This window comes from Suncus etruscus, chromosome 3, assembly GCF_024139225.1.
Source record: "Suncus etruscus isolate mSunEtr1 chromosome 3, mSunEtr1.pri.cur, whole genome shotgun sequence".
Classification (NCBI taxonomy): domain Eukaryota; kingdom Metazoa; phylum Chordata; class Mammalia; order Eulipotyphla; family Soricidae; genus Suncus; species Suncus etruscus.
The window spans coordinates 165,199,863-165,219,221 of record NC_064850.1 but is presented as its reverse complement, the minus strand read 5'-3'; the positions used below and the strand labels follow the sequence as shown (position 1 = coordinate 165,219,221).

The 19,359-nt window shown below is 45.7% G+C and overlaps 2 protein-coding genes across 4 annotated transcripts in view; one reads left to right on the top strand and one right to left on the bottom strand.

The window, feature by feature from the left end:
- The window catches only part of RPRD1A (regulation of nuclear pre-mRNA domain containing 1A), a 1,137,547-nt gene that overhangs the window by 10,930 nt on the left and 1,107,258 nt on the right, over positions 1–19,359 (top strand). The window lies entirely within an intron of this gene.
- KIAA1328 (KIAA1328 ortholog) overlaps positions 16,661–19,359 on the bottom strand; it is a 327,696-nt gene continuing 324,997 nt past the window's right edge. For both annotated transcript variants that reach the window (XM_049769723.1, XM_049769724.1), the window contains one exon: positions 16,661–17,992. In XM_049769723.1, coding sequence (XP_049625680.1) covers positions 17,782–17,992 — 211 coding nt within the window. In that variant the 3' untranslated portion in view covers positions 16,661–17,781. The remainder of the gene's footprint in view (positions 17,993–19,359) is intronic.

Sequence of the window (19,359 nt, the reverse complement as noted above, 5' to 3'; positions counted from 1 at the left end):
TGTTAGGAGGGCCAAGGCCTGAGAGCCCAGACAGACATGTATGAGCTACCAGCCAGCTCAGCTCCCCCTCCCTCCCTTCAGCGCAGTCTAAGAACCAGACATGCCCACTAGGCTCTCCACCTGAGAGCTGAGGGCTGAAAACAGAAGAGTTGTCTGGGAGAGCTAGAGATGCTGTGGGTTTAGGCCCTGGTCATGGGGACAGGGTGCTTGCTCCTGCCTATGCCTCATCCTCAGACAGAGTGTGGGGGTTAGGGGGTGAGAGGGTGGCCTTAGCCTTCAGTCGTCTTCTCTGAAGTGGAATGCACAGAACTCAGCCCCCACTCAGAGGGATGCCAGCACCTTCTATATCCCTGCACTTGCAACTCTTCTCAGGGCAGGAAGTCCTTCCAGGTTCCTCACTGTGAACCTGGAGCCTGGGGGGAGAGAGAGTGATTGAGGGCCTGACAATGACTCAGATGGGGAGGCTCTTCCAAAGTAAGACCTTCACTGTCTCTTAAAGACACTTGCTAGAAAGCTAGGGCAGGTAGCAGTTGGGCTGCTCGGACACCACACAGAGTGGTCTGAGGAAAGGAAAGGTGTTTTTTAAAGAATTCTCTAGGTTTGGAGATTCTGGCTTGGAGATCTACAGCCAAAAGCCATTGATTGAGTGCCCAAAGAATAGCCTTGGCCTTTCTGCCTGCCGTGTCCTTTGCCAGTGAGTATCCCCAGCTCATCCCAGCACTGTCCCCAGAACTCTGTCTCCCCCACTTCAACGCCTAGCACCCTGCACAGCCTTCCACCCCAGAAACAAGCTCCACCATATGCAGAGGCTTCAGGGGCCCTGTAAGCTGTCTCAAGGAGCTGGGCTGTGAAGTAGATGCATGAGTTAGTTTTGCACTTCCAGGCTGGGTTTTGCCTTCCTCAGTAGTACCTGTGGCTCAAATGTGACTCTGGCAATCTACGGTAAACCTTCCCTTTAAAAGCCACACAGCATGTAAGTAATGAGTGGGTCACAATGAAAAGAGAATACGATTGTTTGACCTCTGTGGGAGAGGTCATAGAGTCTTTGAAATCTTGCTCCAAACCATCAGGTCCCTTTGCAGGTGAGGGGGAGTTGAGGCATCCCACTGCTCATCCTTCATCCCTTGGCTTAGATCCTTGCATGATGGTACTGTTGCTTAAGAGAAACCTAGGACACAATTTGCATTCGTGTAAGCTTTGCTTGCCCTGCTCGTGTTCTTCTTGCGAAGAGTGATTCCCTTTTAGACCATCAAGTTAAAACAGATTATTACAAAAGATCTTTGACCTCATACAAGAGCAAGACCATACCCAGGCGCTCCCTCCTCCCTCTCCCAACTGCTGGCTTTCAATGATGTTATTTGGAACAAGTTATCTGGATGGCCGATGCCACCACTTTCCTCTGTGTATGTGTGCAATGTGTGTCTGAAGGCTGCCCACTGACCTCCTCCTGTGGAGACCGCAGCCAGCCTCTCCCAGCCTCATGGTCTACTGGTTGTGCTTCTGCCTTTCCCTCTCCCTCTTCCTTTCCTGTGTGCTGCTCATCTGAAAAGATTCCATTGACTGATATCATTCTGATAACAGCTTCCATCCCCTTCAATGTTTTTTGTTTGTTTGTTTTGTTTTTGTTTTTGGGCCACACCCGGTGGTGCTCAGGGTTACTCCTGGCTGTCTACTCAGAAATAGCTCCTGGCAGGCACGGGGGACCATATGGGACACCGGGATTCGAACCAACCACCTTTGGTCCTGGATCGGCTGCTTGCAAGGCAAACGTATCTCTCCGGGCCCCCCTTCAATGTTTATGGCGATGTTTTCCTGATGTTTCCTATTCTGAGCTGGGTTCCACCTACTCGTGTCCACCCAAGTTCCAGGAAGTGAAGCCCCGGCACCCCAGCACTTCCCTGCCCACACCGGTGCCTCCAAATTCTACATACACACCCCAGCTCCTCCAGGCAAGGCATCTGCAGAGTGAATCTGGATTCACAGAGCTTGCCCCACCACAGCGGGCTAGATAAGAGATATTTGGGCAGTGAGCTAAGGTGACAGCTTCACACTTGGCTGTGAATTTGTCTGTCTCCCAAAATGGAATCCACCCCCAGCTGAGAATTATTAGCTACCTACTGTTGATGTCCCAGCCTCAACGGCCTGTTTGCTCCCGGCTGCGCTATTCTGGCAGCTTCGAGAGTCTCTGCCCGCATGCATGAATGAGTTAAGGAAGGAAGGGGAAAGCAAGCAGGCAGACGACCGAAGACTCGTTCCAAAGAAGTAGGTGTTGTGGAACAGCATTGAAGTAATAATAGCACATTGGGAATAAGTGTTGTGCCAGCACTCCATCCCCATCAGAGGAGGATTCGTAAGTACCACTTTATAGCTTCCTCTACCACCACCAACACCACCATCACCCCCAATCCCTGCAAAGGCTTTTCTGGTGACCACACAGGTATCTTTGTCTGGTCTCTGTATACAGGCACTATCAGATAACCCTGAGACTAGCTAGTGAGAACCCCCCCCCCCCCACTTTGCTCTGCTCTCAGGCTAGTGAACTCATTCATCTCCCAGGGCCTTAAGTGTTAAGAGGCTCTGCTTTCTCCCTTCAATGCAGGCCCAGCTGCAGAGGAGGGTACAATCCAGTGCATCAGCCTCAACCCAGGACACAAACCCCACTCTCTCAATACATTCTGGGTCCCTTTGGAAAAATTATTTAACCTCTTTGGATCTTTCTTTTCCTTCTTCCTTCCTTCTTCCTTCCTTCCTTCTTCCTTCCTTCCTTCCTTCCTCTTTCCTTCCTTCTTCCTTCCTTTCTTCCTCTTTCCTTCCTTCTTCCTTCCTTCCTTCTCCTTCCTTCCTTCTTCCTTCTTTCCTTCCTTCCTTCCTTCCCTCCCTCCCTTCCCTCCCTCCCTTTTCTCTTTTCTTCTTTCTTCCTTTCTCATTCATTCCATCCTTTGTTTCTTCCTTCCTTCCTTCCTTCTTTCTCTTTCCTTCTTTCTTCTTTTGTTCTTCTTTCTTTCTTTCTTTCTTTCTTTCTCTTTCTTTTTCTTTCTTTCTTTCTTTCTTTCTTTCTTTCTTTCTTTTTCTTTCTTTCTTCTTCCCTCCTTCCTTCTTCCTTTCTCTTCCTTCTTTCTCTCTTTCTTCTCTTTCTTTCTTCCTTCCTTAGTCCCTTCCTTAGATCTTTCCACTCCCTATGCCTCTTATTTTCATTTCTTTGTTTTGGGGATCACACCCAATGGTGTTCAGGGGTTACAATTCGGAAATCATTCCTGGAGGACTTGAGGGAGCATATGGAATGCTAGGATTAAACCTGAGTCAGCCATATGCAAGGCAAAGTTCTACTTATCACTCTGCTGACTGCAAAGCCCTTTATTTTTAACCCAAGAGCACTCCCAGCATGGTCTTAGCTGTATTCTGCTGCCCTCAAGCTCCCAGTTCTGAATCAGAGAACTCAGGAGGCTCGTGATTTCTATCACTATGAGTAAAAATGACAGCTGCCCTTTGGAATAGGTAACTTATTTACATTTTAAAACTCTACACATACAGAAAAGTTATCCATTAGAAGTTTCCCTGATGCTGAAACCATGGGCTAGTCCTTGCCTCAAAGACTGGCCATTTGATCAGTTCTTACTTACTCCACAATGGTGTAAATGTGGGGAGGATAGGGATAAGGACCTCAGATATCACCTCACTTTTAACGGGGAGACCCAAAAGTGCACTGGCCTCAAAACCCTCAAGAGAAGAGCAGAAGCCTGGGGGTGCTCAAGATCCGCTGGCTGGAGAGGTCAGGGTCCTTCCAGACACCAGGCTCCTGGCCTCCAGTTCTTGACTTGCTATCATTTTTGAGGTAATTGCTTTGTTAAGAGTTGCTTCCTTTTTCCTCTTATTCTGACGATCATTCTTGACGTGGGTGTAGTCAGACTTGCTGTCCAGATGAAGGAAGGCCTTCCAGCAGATAAGCACCTTGAAGACGCATGGATCAAGGCCAGGTCTGTGTGCCAAACTGTGATCCTGGTCTCTGTCTGTATGAGTTCTCCACTTAGCCTCTCCCTGACTCATGCTCTTCCCTCTTCCACTATCATTCCCTTACAAACAATTCCAGTGGTACCTTTAAGGTAAGGTCTCATCAAAAACACACCTGAGACACCCCCCCTTCTTATCTCTTCACCTTCTGATCTAGAATGGAGATTTCAGGTGAATGACAGGTTAATGTTGTCATTGCTAGTGAGTTTATAATTCTCTATCTACAAGCATGCGTAGGCCGAGAGAGAGTAGGAGTTGGGGTGGGTGGGGGAGAGAGAGAGGAGGAGAAGGAGAGAGAGGAAAAACACATAGTGAGCTTTCATTATTAGGTTAGGAAGGGAAGTAGAAATTAAAATCATTTTAACATTTTATTCCACCACTTGAAGTCCAGAAACCATGTGAACCATGACAGATCTCATTTCCCTGGGACACGGGATTCAGGAGGAAATTGTGAGCCCTTCTTGAGAACGGTACACGCTGCATCTCCATCACTCAGAAAAGAGGAGATGCCAGGGGCCTGGGAGAGAGGTCGATGGCTGTGTGCTTTGTATGCCTGGGTTGGGTTGGATCCATGGCACTGCATAGTCCACATACTACCTACCATAGGGAGTGACATGCCCCACACCTCAGCAGCACACTAGACCAGTCTCCTCTCACGGTTGGGGGCGACCCAACATTTTGGAAAAATGAAAAATACAGGGGGCACACCATTAACTGTGGTACAAAGATATTCTGGCTCTGGTGTCCCCATTAGAGCCATCTTTGCCTTTGCTCCTTTCCTCTGTCTCCCTCACTTGTGCCCAGTTCTGGAGGCCCTGGACATGGGCTGGGTTGGAGGGGAGATAATTCCGTGGACCCAGTTTGTGCCTCTCACACTTTCTCTTGGGGCTGAGAGAAGGAAGCTGCAGTTCTCTTGTAGCCTGGGAAAGGCATGGGCACCGTAATGTCATGAGAGCTTTGCTGGGGTCACAGGACAGGCCCCTCCTTGCCTTCTACCTATTGCCTGTTCTGCTTGGACTCTTAAATGCAGTATCTGTCCTTTGTCTTTGGGTTAGGTTGGGACCTCATGTAGTTTCCGATGAACATTTCCAAGCACCACACCATGCTAAGGGAGGAGGTTGGGCATTGCTAGGGCTAATAATGGCTACCACCTCTAACTCCAGGAGTCATCTTGCAAAGTGCCATCACCTCTCAAAAGAAATGAGCAAATCGGAGCCAGAAATGGCTAGTGACTTACCTCAAATTACTGTGCAGGTAGGATCCAGGCAGAATCAGCTCCCAGAACCAGAACATACAGAAAGTACAGGCCAGATGGGTGGACTTGGGCTGAGAAGGAAAAGCAAGAGGCCTTGAGTGGAAGGAGGAAAGCCTTGCACTGAATGGTGAAAAGTGAGCAGGGGTTCAGCAGGGTTTGGGGATGAAGGAACAGAGCACCCTGGAACTTGTGAAGAGTGACACGGGGCTGTAACAGGAAGGAGCACTGGGGATGGAGAAGTCCGCTCACTGCCATCAGATACAGCCTGGCTGCTTCTGGCTCTGGCCCAGTCACCTGCCCAACAACCAGGGGTCCTAGATTACAGACAGGCTTGAGGTCGTGTCCCAAAAGCTCCGAGCAAGTGGCAGAGTTGAGGTTTGGCAGCAAGAGCTACCTGCTGGCAAGTTCATTCTTGGAGTCACTAATCCAGGGTCAGAGAAAACCTTCCTCTGTATCCCCAAACCTCAAGATAGAATTTAGCTCGAACAGAAGGAACAGGTGAGACTGTCTGGAGATTTCTTTTCCCAGGCAGTGAGCTGCCACGTGTGGTCAAGAGATGGCATGGAGAGGTGGCACGCAGATGGGGCACCCTGAGCGGCCCCTTCCTAGCTCTGGTGATGGGATGAGATAACAGGGAACATGAGAATCCAGCTGTGTCCACCCAGTACACTTAGCTCTACCCTGCATGGGACACTCTTCCTGCTTGGGCCTTTGGGCTGGGGCCCCTTCTTCAAGCTATCCTGAAAATGGGCTGAGTGGGAGGAGCAGCCACCCCATGCCTGTCCCAACCTCTGAACAGGAACCAGAAAAAAGGTGGTGACAGCCCAAGTCCCCAGGAAGGACCTGGAGCAATAGGCATTCGTCTTGGATAGGGTTGTCTGGGTGCCACCAAACATGGCTGCATGAGTGCAGGTTTCCATGGCTGGATTCTTCCTACAAAATGGCTCAGGGTCCACCTGCTGGAACCGAGACTGGTTTTGGACTCCTGCTGACCTTTCACTGAGGGGTCTGGACAAAAGAATGAGTCTCTCCTTTCCAGTGTCTCTGCCAGCACGGGTCAAAGAGAGAGATCAAAATCCAGTCAAGAACTGAAATGGAACATGTGGGAGAATCAGCAACTGAGGCTGAAATTAGTTGTAAAAGTAAATGCAAAGTAGTTTTTGACCGGCTGGAGACTGTCCACCTCCCAAGGCATGTCTAAATTGCAGGGAGTAAATAAATGATCCTATCCTGGTCTTAACCAGGAGGCCCACCTTTGGGGTTGCTTTTTCCACTCTCATTTCTTCTCCTCCCCCCTCCTCTGCCTTCCCCTTCTCCTGCTCTTCCTCTCTCCTTCTTTCTACTATTCAATAATTAATAAAAACCCAACCACACAAAACTAGGTCCTACCCTTTTGCATTAGCTCCCAGCCTACACCCCTGGTTTGGACGCAGGTTTTGGGGAGAGGTGAATGCCACAGGAAGGCAATGAAAAGTGGCTCAGCGAGGATACACTTCAAAAGACAGAGAAATAAACTCAAAGCCCTCCTATCCACTCAATCAACTGCCAAAGAGCAAAGTGCATGCAGTCATGACCCCTTTTGACACAAGACTCCAGGGGGTTGGGAGGGCAGAACCACTGGCAACTAATTGTTCCAGGAACCAAAACAAAAATAAAAAAGAGCTGCTCAGGGTCTCTTGGTGTGAGGCGCTGGCCTGCATTACTTCCACATGAATGTATTCTTAGGCATATCAACACATCTTAGTTGGGGGAAATTCTATAGGATATAAGGTCTGTGCTGAGGTAAGCACACAATGCACCTACAGAGAATGCCTGGTCATTGATTGGATTCTGGGCCCAAATGATATTTCTTTTGTCAAAAAGTATCTCAGAGGAAAGGAAACCTAGAAGGACTGTCAGTGAGGAATTGCAATCAAGTTTTCACTCGGGTATGGATTTTCCAGGATGAGGCTGTACCATTATTAATTTTCAGATTTTTTATTCTGACGCCGTGGTTATGTCAGAGAAGGCCCTTGTTCTTAGGACATGCAAGCCAAGCTTTTTGAAGAAAGAGAAGTATGATGCCTGGGATTTACTCTCAAATATCTCAGCATACCAGTAATTCATGTTTGCATCTGTGCAAGAAAGAGTGGATGATAAAGCAAAGCATTTAAAATGCTGACATCTGGGAAACACGGATGAGAACACACAGGATTTTGGTGGGTGTTATCTCTACAATGTTTCTGTAAGTTTGACTTCAAAATAAAACTTATTTTGGGAAAAATGTGCCATAAATTGATGTATGAACATCAGCTGGTCAAGCCAGGGGGGGTGACAGGCTCCCGAAGCCACTGCCAGGCTTGTCTGCTCACCCCTTCCCCTCTGCTGTCCCCCAAAATGTATTGGGAAACCTTAGAGGAGACTCAGAAACTGATCTCAATGTGAGAGCTGTGGGCTCCGCTCCCAGTGCATGGGGGCACTTGTCCCTAACCCCACCCCTGGGTCAGCCTTGCTGGTAAAGAAAAGCAACATTATCTTCAGTTCTGAAAATGGACACTTGAGAGCAGTGGGGAGTGGAGACTGAGGCACTTAGACCTCTGCTCAGGAGCTTCTCACATGGGAACAGCTCTGAACTCCACTGAGTTGTCAGGGTGAAAAGTCAGGACGATGGAGATGATGGTGACTGGGGATGGAAGGTGCACTCGACTTTGTCCCACTCTCAGGGGAAGCCAGGCTGGGAAGAGACAGCCTGAGACTTTGGGGCAAGGCCGAAGTGGAGCTTGGGTGCACTGCTGGGGGCTGAAGGACAGGTGGTCGTCAGTAGTGCTAGGGAATGAGTGATGGAGCTATGTGGCCATGACTAGAGGGCTCAGCCTTCAGATGTGATGAAAGCACAGGATGTGTCCCTTTCTGGCTCCCATAAGATGGCTGTGCTGCTCTGGTGTCTACATTTCCCAGCACTGGCAAGAGACTCACAGCTGCGGCAGGAGAGCAAGAGTCTCTGGGTTTCCGACTAAGTGTTAGGGCCACTGCAAACAGTTGGAATATTTTGGGATCTGTACAAGTCTCTGGGGTAGGGGGAGCTGCCACTGTGACTAGTTATCCCGAGTGTCCAGTAGTCCAGACTTCCCCTACACTCATGCCTGCATCCATCCTGGTCTTCTAGCACTCTTGCTCCTTTTCAATGTTAGTATCCTGTCTGAGAGTGCCCTCAGACGCTACCCTGCTCAACCCTCTGCCATCTTTCTCTGCTGCCCCCAGACATCTGTTGCCCTGTAAATTCAGGAAATGCTCCAGGATTTGACTACCACATCATGTGTGGCCAGAAGTGGTCCAGGAGGCTGGAGAGATAATACAGTGAGTAGGGCACTTACCTGCCTTGTGCATGGTCAACCCAGATTCAATTCCTGTATGTAAAATCATCCCACGCATTTCCAAGCCCAGAGTGAATGAGTCCCAATCAGGGTCGCACAAGAAACAATCCAGACCAGGCTGAGGGTGAAACACGTGTAGTCTGGCAGTCTTCTACCTTGTATTGAGCTTCACTGCCTGTCAGAACTACTGTTGTTTTGTTTTTTTTTTTTAATTGAGTAGAGAGATCAACCCTGGGTGGGGCAGTAAACCCATCCAGGTTTAAAAGTAAGACAGCCTTTGTTTTTGGTGAAACCAAGTTGTAAACAAACAGATACAAAGAAACCAGGGATAAACTTTGTTTTAGGTAAAATAATCCAACACCCCCCCCCCAACCTGCCAGGAGTGATCCCTGAATGCAGAGCAAGGCGTAAACCCAGGGCATGACTGGGTGTGGTGTCCAAACAAACAAACCAAAGACAAAACAAAAGTTCTCCAGGAGCTGGGACAAAGCTCAGTAGGCAGGGGCTTATGCCTTGCCAGGGTAAGTCCCTGAGTCTGTTCTATGCCCGCTATCCCCCATCCCCAATGCTAGCAGCTTTCGGACCACTGCTTGGGCTCCGGCCCCTAACATGCTCCATAGTCCTGGGTCTGAACTGTGGTTCTTTTGCTTAGATGGGAGGAAGCTCAGAATGGCCTGCTGGTGAGGAAATGTGCCAAGATTTACAATGCAGGTATAGATTTTTTGCTGCATGAAGTGAAAATCCACTAGCATCACTGTCCCATCTCCATGGTGAGGAGCTCCCTCTGCCCAACGCAACCCCGAGCCAGACTCCCCTATTGTGATGGCACATGCAGCTCTCTCCTTTTGTGTGAGGGTTCCCCTTCTCAGACCCCTGCCCCTCACCCCAAAACTGCAATGAATCTCCCTGGATGATTCTCCAAGTTGATATAGTAAGCAGTGTCACTCTGAGAAGAAATACATAATGGTGTACTAGAGGAATCATGGATCTCCTCATTCATGCTTGGAAAATATTTATTACGTTGTAAAAAAGTCTGAATAGCAAGCATTTATTATAATGATTTAACACTTCTGCACTTGAGTTAAAAATGCCCCTCCATAAATAACTGTCCTTGGAAAACATAGCGAATTTACGCAGTTTACCATTTCCCAATGTTATATAAATCCAATAGGCTTAAATCAACTCTGGCTGGAAGGAGGTGGATGGCGCCGGGGCTGCTGGGCTGAGGGATCAATGACAGTGGCAGGAGTAACATCAAAGTCTAACTCATGTCCTACGGGGCAGCATGAAGCAGAGGCAAGCAGACCAAGAGGAAACACGTTTCACATGGTACAGATGCTGAAGACAGGAGACCGCACACCCAGGCAGCGGCCAGAATTGGACTCTGGTCTGTTCCTGGTGCAAATCAAGACTGTGAACAGGAGGGGTGGGCAAGGCCCTGGTCTACCAGCCAAGCTTGTCTTCTCACAGAGGCCAATGCTGCTTGTCTGCTCCACAAGCCTCTGGCCAAACCCATCTCAGGGAGACCTCATCTTCCACTTTTCCCACCTCCTACTGGGTTTTCTTAGGTGCTAGGCTAGATCAGAGTCAAAAGCACTAGACCTGTGGAGAAGAAAGAATTCTTGTTCAGCAGTAATCATCTAAAAGGTGGTTTTTGAGGTTCAGGATTCCAAACAATTCCCCTAAACGTGTCCAGCTAACATGTGCCCAGCTGGGTGGACTCCAAGGTATGTCTGTCCACTTCCTGTTCACAGCAAGACAGCAACCTGTGGAGTGCAGTACCAGACAACACAGAGACAGCTGGATCTGGAGAGAGGCTGTTAAGGTGTGGGCTGGAAGGGGACGAAGAGGAGGGTTGAGGCAAGGCCACAGAGATGATGTCAGGAAACATCAGGAAAACATGAAAGCAGTGACGGGCTGCAGAGCTGGCCTGGAAAAATCTCATCCTAACGACAAAGGAAGGCAGGGCAGCATAGAGGCAAGAAGGAGTGGAGAGGAGGGAGAAAGCAGGGTGTTGACGATGCCAAGTGAGATCTAGGTGCACTATCATTTGGGATTGGCCCTCTCCCCACCCACTGCAGCCAAGTGAGTATCATGCCTCAGTTGCAACAAAAACTAGCAAGTAGAGAGGAGAGGGTAGATGTTCAGGGCCCAGCATGTCCCTTGCTCTGTAAGCCTGGCACACCATTAAGACAATGCTAGTGGGGCTGGAGAGATAGCATGGAGGTAAGGTGTTTCCCTTGCATGCAGAAGGACGGCAGTTTGAATGCTGACATCCCATATGGTCCCCCGAGCCTGCCAGGAGCAATTTCTGAGCGTAGAACCAGGAGGAACCCCTGAGCGTTGCGACCCAAAAACAAAAACAAAAATAAAAAGACAATCCTAGTACCTGCGGGGAGGGCACTAAAGAGGGAACAGGGGACACTACCCCACAAGCTTCACTTTCCCCAAAACTGCTCAGGGCTGGGAAAGATGCAGTCAGCCTGGGGTATAATAAAGACGACCCAGCCTCTGAAGATATGGACTTATCATTTCTACTATCCCTCCCTCCTTCACCTGATAATGGTGACTGTTGGCCTGCATAGTTCCAGGAACATGATAAGTTCTGGGGGATTAGTGTTGAGTGAAGCTAATTCTATTCTGGCCATCAGGCTGCCTTTGGTCTAAAGGGGGTCACATATAATGGCAATCCTAGTGCAGAAAGTATGAAGAATTCACAGAGCTAAGAAAGCTAACAAGAAGATTAGAGCATTTACATGTCTCGAGGGACTGAAGGTTATGGAAGAGGGAACACACAAAGGTGAGGGGGATGGAAATCTCAAGCCTGCACTGGGCGTGGCACTGTGAAAGATCTACCTTGGCTAAGAGGTAGAGGGGACTGACCTCATCATCCAGGTATGACCCATAAGAGAACCATGCATGGAGTAGAGCAGTTGAAGCAGAAACCCTTACTAAGAATTTATTTATGTCATGTGGATCACTCCAGGAGCAAGAATGTAGGTAATCTTCATAATTTCTTACCACCAGATCTGTTATGATTCCTATTTAAAGATAAATGTATGGCAGACACATAGTTTGCCCATGTTCAAGAGTGAATCTAGGCCACCTGGCAGGAAGCCCATAGACAGCATATACAGAAGTGGGAGAGGCAGAGAAATAACAGGTGAAGAAATTGGACCAAACCCTACTTGTAGACTGCAAGACAGGAAGGAATAAATGCTGGTCCTCCTATCTCAATTTCTGAGTTTGAATAGTTAATTGCTAGTGGATAATCTTAGTTAAGTCTTTTTAAGCTCATTTTCATTATTGGTGCATAGATAACATCCTCAAATTTCAGATGAGCATAGATGGATATGTGGCCTCATTCCATAAAGATTTGAGGTGTCTTACAAGAAAGACCCATATAATGAAATAATTTTTTTAAGGATAAAATGAGTCTCCATCTCATAAGGACTGAATGAGATGGTACAGTCCAGAAAAGGGTGAAGTATGCATAATGCTCAGTTTTGTTTTCCTGGTCCCCACTCCATACTCCCATCGCTCCCTGTCACCCTCTCAGGGTCTCACGCATGCAAGGCAAGTGCACTGCCATTGAGCTACACCTCACAGCATCCCCTCAGGATAAGTCTGCTCTCTTGGGTCATCCTTCTTTCCCAGCTTTCATTCATTGTCAGGCTACACACCCCACATGACATTACTTTTGACCTCCATCCTAATTTCTTCCTGTCTGTTATTTTTTTCTCCTTTGTTAACAGCAATCCCCCTCATGTTTTCATCTCAAGGAGTTTCTTTGTTGATACTCCATGTTGCAGAAATAATTTATTAAACTATGTTCATTTATCTGCCTATTCTTATCAATCACAGATTTGCTGTGTGTATAGAAATGCTAAGTATTCAGAGATAGCCCTCCTGCAGAACCAAAATGGTTACAACTTGATATGGAGATTCCAGTTCAGTTATAAAGAATTGCAGCTGGCCTGTGTCGATTTTCTCTATAGATGGATACAATTTCCATCAGTTTTTATGAAATCATAAAAATGGCTCACGGCTTACTAGAAATACCCTTGGGACCTCTGCTGGAAATTAAAAGTCTTTAATCAAGTGTAAGGCTTTCTAATAAAAAAAAAAAGGCTTTGTAATGAGCTTGACCTTTCTCTCCTCCTACCTTCTCTTATTCAGAGATTTCTGAAAGGAGCAGTTCTGGACATTCTCTCCCAGCCTTGAAGAAGCTGGCTTTTTTTTGGGGGGGGGGGGTCCACAGCCGGCAGCACTCAGGGGTTTCTGGCTCTACATTCAGAAATCGCTCCTGGCAGGTTCGGGGGACCATATGAGATGCCAGAGTTCAAACCACCATCCTGCATGAAAGGCAAATGCCTTACCTCCATGCTATCTCTCCGGCCCCGGAGAAGCTGGCTTTTACTCAAGCCCAGATTTGGGACACACTCTGCATCTCCAGACTCTTAGCATTCCTTAGCCAGTCTAGCAAACTAGGCCCATGGATGACTTTTTTTTTCTTTTACGTTTCATGAGACTTAACTCACATGCAATGCACCATTTTAAAAATGCACAGTTCAGTGTTTGTTTTTACATACTTACAACTAAGTTGGCATCAAAATAACTTTTAGGACATTTTCATCAACCTTGAAAAACTCATACCACTGACTCACCTTCCACGGCTCCTAGCATGGTCTATCCTCTCACTCTCCCCGCAATCTGTTTAGCCAACCATTAATAGATAGATCTTTGTCTTTGGGAATCTGCTTATCTAGAACATTTTTCTACAATATTTCTGAAAACTGGCACTGGTTTGTAGATAGCCCACTGGTTGGTGGTTGAAAGCTCACTGCTCTAAGCATTTGGCATAAAGAATCATACTGTATGTGTTCTTTTGTGAATGAATTCTTTCACTTGAAGAATGCTTCCAAGTTTCATCTAGGTATCACAGAAGGTGTTTCATTCCTTTTGTTGCCATATGATCTTCCATGGTGTGTACTTTTATGAACAAATGTTAGTCATTTGGAACATTCTTACAGTAATTTTTAAAAATTTTAGGTCACACCCAGCAGTGCTCATGGGATATATAGGATGCTGAAAATTAAACTTATGTTGGCTACATGCAAGACAAGTGCTCTACCCACTCTTTAGCCTCCATCCTCACTTTTTCATTATCATGAATAGTGCTGCACATTTTGGGAGTGAACTATTTTTCATTTCTCTTAGGTCTACAAGAGAAATGTAAGGTGTTGTTGGGTCATAAGGTTACTAGTTTGGGAGGAATGAAAGCAGGGCACCATTTTATTCTCACCAACAGTAGTAGTAGTAGTGTTCATGACACACACCTTGACAAATTTCTTTTATTAGTCACTAACATTACATTACATGAGGGGGGGCATGCTCAACCCTCTCCACTAGTATTTCACACCTCTTTCGTCATCTCTTGCTCATCAGTTCTTCCTAAGATGTCTTGCTATTTATCTTTGAGGATAATAGCACTCTTTCTTTGGCGAACATTCTTGAGAGGCTCATGTAAGTTATACAGTTGAGGTTTTTTTCCTCTCCATATCAGTCTCTTTGAAAGGCACTTGGGGGCATTCCTGGTGGTACTTGGGAACCATAACATGCTAGGAATTGAACCTTAGTCTCCCACATCCAACACTTTAAGCCAGGTCCCTGGTTCCTCCAACTCAAGTATCTAAGATGGGGAAGGTTCTAGATGTACTCCAACTCTCCTTCAGACATGTTGTCACTTAAGTTACACTTGACAGAAAGTTAGAAAGTCTGATGACAGAAACAGAGCAAGGCTCAAATATAAAATTATAGGGTGACTAGTGGAGAGGGTGGTGGTAATATCAACTCTCTTACCTGCCCTGTAGCAACACTGGTATAAAATGAGATCTCATTGGCATTCCCTAATAAGTGATAACAAGCACTTTTTTTCAAGTGCTTGTTGGCCATATTGGTCTTCCTTCTATTCATTTTCCTCTCCCCATTTTTGATGAGGTTTTACATTTTGTTGTTGTTGATCTTTGTGAGTACTTTATATATCCTGAATATCAACCGTTTTTTTTTGTTTTGTTTTGTTTTTGGGCCATACCCGGTGGTGCTCAGGGTTACTCCTGGCTGTCTGCTCAGAAATAGCTCCTGGCAGGCATGGGGGACCATATGGGACACCGGGATTCGAACCAACCACCTTTGGTGCTGGATCGGCTGCTTGCAAGGCAAACACCGCTGTGCTATCTCTCTGGGCCTGAATATCAACCTTTCATTTGATGTCTTGATTGCAAATATTTTCTCCCACTCAGCTGTCTGAATCTTAGCCCATGTTACAGAAACTTTTTAGTTTGATGTAGTCAAATTTGTTTAGTTTTGATTCTGTAGCCTTTGCCAATGCCATTATATGGCTGAAGACTTCTTTGAAGTCTGTATCTTGGAGTATTCTGCCTCTATTTTCCTCAATGTACTTTTTAATATGTATAAATACTATACATTTATAGTTTTCAGGTCTGATCTAAAACTGACTTTTATGCAAAGTGTGGGCTATGAGTCCATCTTTAATTTCTTACCTGTGATAATCTAATTGTCCCAACACCATTTGTTGAAGAGGAGGGGTGTTCAAGACAATTTGATATCCAAATCACGAGAAAATGAGTCATAATTTATTAGGTGAAAATCTCATAAACACACATATATGAACAGTTGGGCACATTATGAATCCTGCACACTGAGATGAGGCTAAGACAAGTATCTGGGAGCTGCCTTCTCCCCAAGTCGCATACCCCATGCCTACCTCTTCCCATTTCTGAGCAGAAATATCTCCCATGAATCATGACGCCAGGAGCAGGGCTCTGTAAAAGAGAAATATGTGATGTGTCCTAGAAAGTCCCTATTTAGGGGTCACTTTAGAATAAACAAATGTGTGGTTCTGGGAGATGACTAAGCAAATGCAGTTCCTTAATCAACCTTGACTTTCTGACTTAAGCACTTTGAGCATATTTGAGACACTTTAATGGACATAACTTGTCCTTTTCCATGTTGAAACATGAGTCATTATACCTCCTCCCACAAAACACAGTATAACAGGGTGGGTCATGTAGCACTATCAGACTAGTTCTCAGTACGTGTTTAGACTTGGTGGCTGCTGCTCAGTCAAACCAGACCAGACTCTGTTGGGAGGAGTAAGCAGTAGGAAAGGCCTCTGTGACAGACCTTCTCTTGGGACAATGAGGGTAAGTCTCCAGACTCTAGAACTGCTTCAAGGCTTGGGACCAACTTTTATATATAAATATGTAGATTCAAGTAAGACACATTTAAAATTAACTCACATGTTCAATTCATAATAAAAACAATAGATGGTACACAAATTCACATGTGTCATTCTGACCCAGAAACTCTCTCTAGGGGAAAAGGGATTTTGGACATGAAAAATGATTAACACTGCTGGAAATCTCACTTTACTCAACTTGCTCATTCAAGCAGAGGGAAAGGAGCAGTCAAACTTCATTCTGTGGTATATAAGTCCTAAGGAACCTTTCTTCAGATCTATTTATTCCTTGAAAGGCAAATATGCTTTGTGGAGAAATTATCATTGTCCTCTAGATTTTCTGTTGTTGAGTATGGATTGTGGATGGTTCAAGGGGGATGTATGTCAGGTTGTCATAACACAGGAAGCAAGGCAAAGATGGTTTTAGAAACCCAACTTTGGGACCTAGTTTGTTTTATTTTTGTGTCACACCTGATGCTCCTGGCTCTGCACTAGGAATTACTCCTAGAAGTGTTTAGGGACCATATGGAATGCTGAGGATCAAACTCAGGCCAGCTGCATGCAGGGCAAGCACCTTATCTGCTAAGAACACATTTCCCTGAGTGGTCTTGAACTTTTCTACTATTACTGACAAAGTCTTGGCCCCAAATGATGGAAATGATGGAAATGAGAAAGAAAACAAGTAACACCCTCCAGGTCAAATTCATGGGCATTCCATGTCTGGGAATTCCGATGGCTTCTATGACTTGGGCTACTGAAATGCAGGGTACGTTGAAGGGCCCATTTCAGGAGCACTGTAGGAGAATATAGAGAATGAGGCCTCCATTAAGCTTTCCTCACAGGCTACCTCTGGCTCAGTGAGTCTAAGTGGGAAAGTAAAGGTGGAAGGGGCAGACAGCTTGGGGACAGTGGAGCATAATCTGATGATTGCTTGGAGGCAATGAGAAAATGGTTTTGAGCAGACCACATTTGATGCCTGGCTAGCCCAGGGTCTGTCTTCTTTCCTACTGGGGTGAGAGTGGGGATCGGAAAGGACCTCTGATCTTGCAGCAGTTGGGTTATGCTCTTTTTCTCATGATCGCAACCACAAGACGTTTACCAGGGTGAATAAAACAGACATGTGGGTCAATAAAAACACTGAGAATTTACTTTTATTCATCCCCAAGTAAATAAGAAATGGTGGGAAAAACATTTTAGATTTGTTCCTCCACTGCATTTCTCTTAGGAAATCCCTCTCCTATGCTATTTAATTCTGGTTTCCAAAGCCTGGTTGTCTTTAGTTACTGAGATCTTCAGTTAAGCTTGAGACTGATGACTAAGGAGACTGATTCACAGATGACACTCAGCATTGCTCGTGATAGCAGGGACACTGAAGTAATTCCAGCATTAATTATTACACTGCAATCCAGTACAAGTAGAAATAAGAGGTATGAGCAATGTGGAGAGATGGAGGGATTCTATCTTCCTGGAATCATTTCTATTCGAAATGACTATGTTGAATGACTATCTTGAAATGAAAAAGATCTTTTAGTGGAAAGTTTTCCTAGGGTACAAGAGAGAACCAACTTTTCCAACAAAATATTGAGAAGGAAATACTCTTGAAATAAGGTTGGATATTCAATGAAAAAAGTGTCCTGTGCGAGTTTTCTAGAATCTTCTTGGCCCACAAAAGATATTGGTTCTCCATCTAGCACCTTTAAAACATAATACACTGATTGGTCTAATCAAAAACACCCTGGTATTAGACTGATTTCTATATTCAATATATAACAGGATGTTAGTGAGCTAGGTCCCTATGAGAGAAGAGATGATTTTTTATAATCAAATAATTTAAAACCCAAGATCAGTACATAAAAAAAACCAGACAGATAAATAATGGAAGTTTTGCAGCATATGCTTCAGTGTCAAATAAAAAAAATGTCTTCCAGAATTTGATTCTCCTCCAGGTCTTCGGAGGTCCTGACTTTTCCCGTCTTGCTCCAAGATGATTTCACAGGACTGAGTCTGCTAGTCCTGTGATGCCAGGCCCTGGCATCTCTGGAAGGTCGTGGCTGGAGTTTGGGAGCAAGTGTTGGGCTCAGAGACTGAACCAAATCCAACAGAGATGATTCATACCTGTAACACGAACAGTGCAGGCTGATTAGGCAAGTGGGACAGCAGACTGCAAGGAGCCTGGGAGGGGCCATCCAGTGCAGGAGCAAGCTTATGGATCATACTAGTGCTAGAGGGCCTTCTAGGGAAACTGCAAAGGGAAACACCAGGGGCCTCTTGTGAGTCTTACTTTCTTTTTATTTTTGGGGGGTGGTGGTGCCCGGAGAGACTCTGGCAGTGCTCAGGGCTTGCTCCTGGATATGCACTTGGGGATCACTCCTGGTGGTGCTCAGGGTACCAAAGATTGAACCCAGGTAAGCTGCATACAATCCAAGTGCCTTACCCATCTCTGGCCCATCTCTCTCCTGTTTTCTAAACTATGAAGAGACACACTGGGCAGGGCACAGTAATCATAACAGCAAAGACTAAAATGATTAGCAGTGACATTTACTAATGGCTTACTAAGTGTCAGGCATTGTTCTTATGATTTTTCTTTCTTTCTTTTTTTTGCCACACCCAGAAGTGCTCAAAGTTTACTCTTGGCTCTGAGATCAAGGGAAACTCCTGATATGGCTAGGGGACCATTAGGGGTGTTGAAGATTGAATCTGGGTTGACCCTGTGCAAGGCAGTGCCCTCCCTGCTGTACTATCTCTGGCTCCTACACTCATATGCCTATGTATCTCTAACCCTTTAAACCAGTAGTTTTTATCAGCACCGATCTATAGATTTAAGATGTTTGAAAATAGTCATTGCTCTAATAACCATCTGAGACTGGTGCTGTACCACTCTCATTCTAGAACCCCCCTTTTTTTGCCCAGACCCAGGAGTGTTCAGGGCTTACTTCTGGCTCTGTGCTCAGGGAGACCATATGCTGTGCTGTGAACTGAACTGGTGTTAGTTGTGAGCAACGCAAGTGCTTACACCCTTGTATTATCTTCCATAACATTCTACCACATACATGAGGAAACTGACATTTATTTAACATGAAGTGATTACATGGCAGGGTCAGGATTTTGAACTCGGGAGTACTATTATCCACGATACTAAAGCGGTCTTTCTAAGTGTAGAGTCAAACAGACTAGATTTGAATCCCTCCTCTAGTATTTCCAAGCTGTGATACTAGGAAAAACTTGGTTCAGTTTTTCATGCATAAAGATCTAACAAAACTTTTGTTAGATTAAAGGAATCAGTAGGCATAAATTAACATATAATAAATATTCAATTAATGCTAGTTCCTTCCTGCTATCAAACTCCTACTTTCCCTAGAATCTGGGATAAGAAATTCTCATCTGAATCTATAAAGAGATTCCCTCCAAAGAGACTGCCTTGATGTCAAGCATTTTTATCAAAAAGGGTAAGCCTGGAACAGCTTTCAGAGAAACTAATTAAG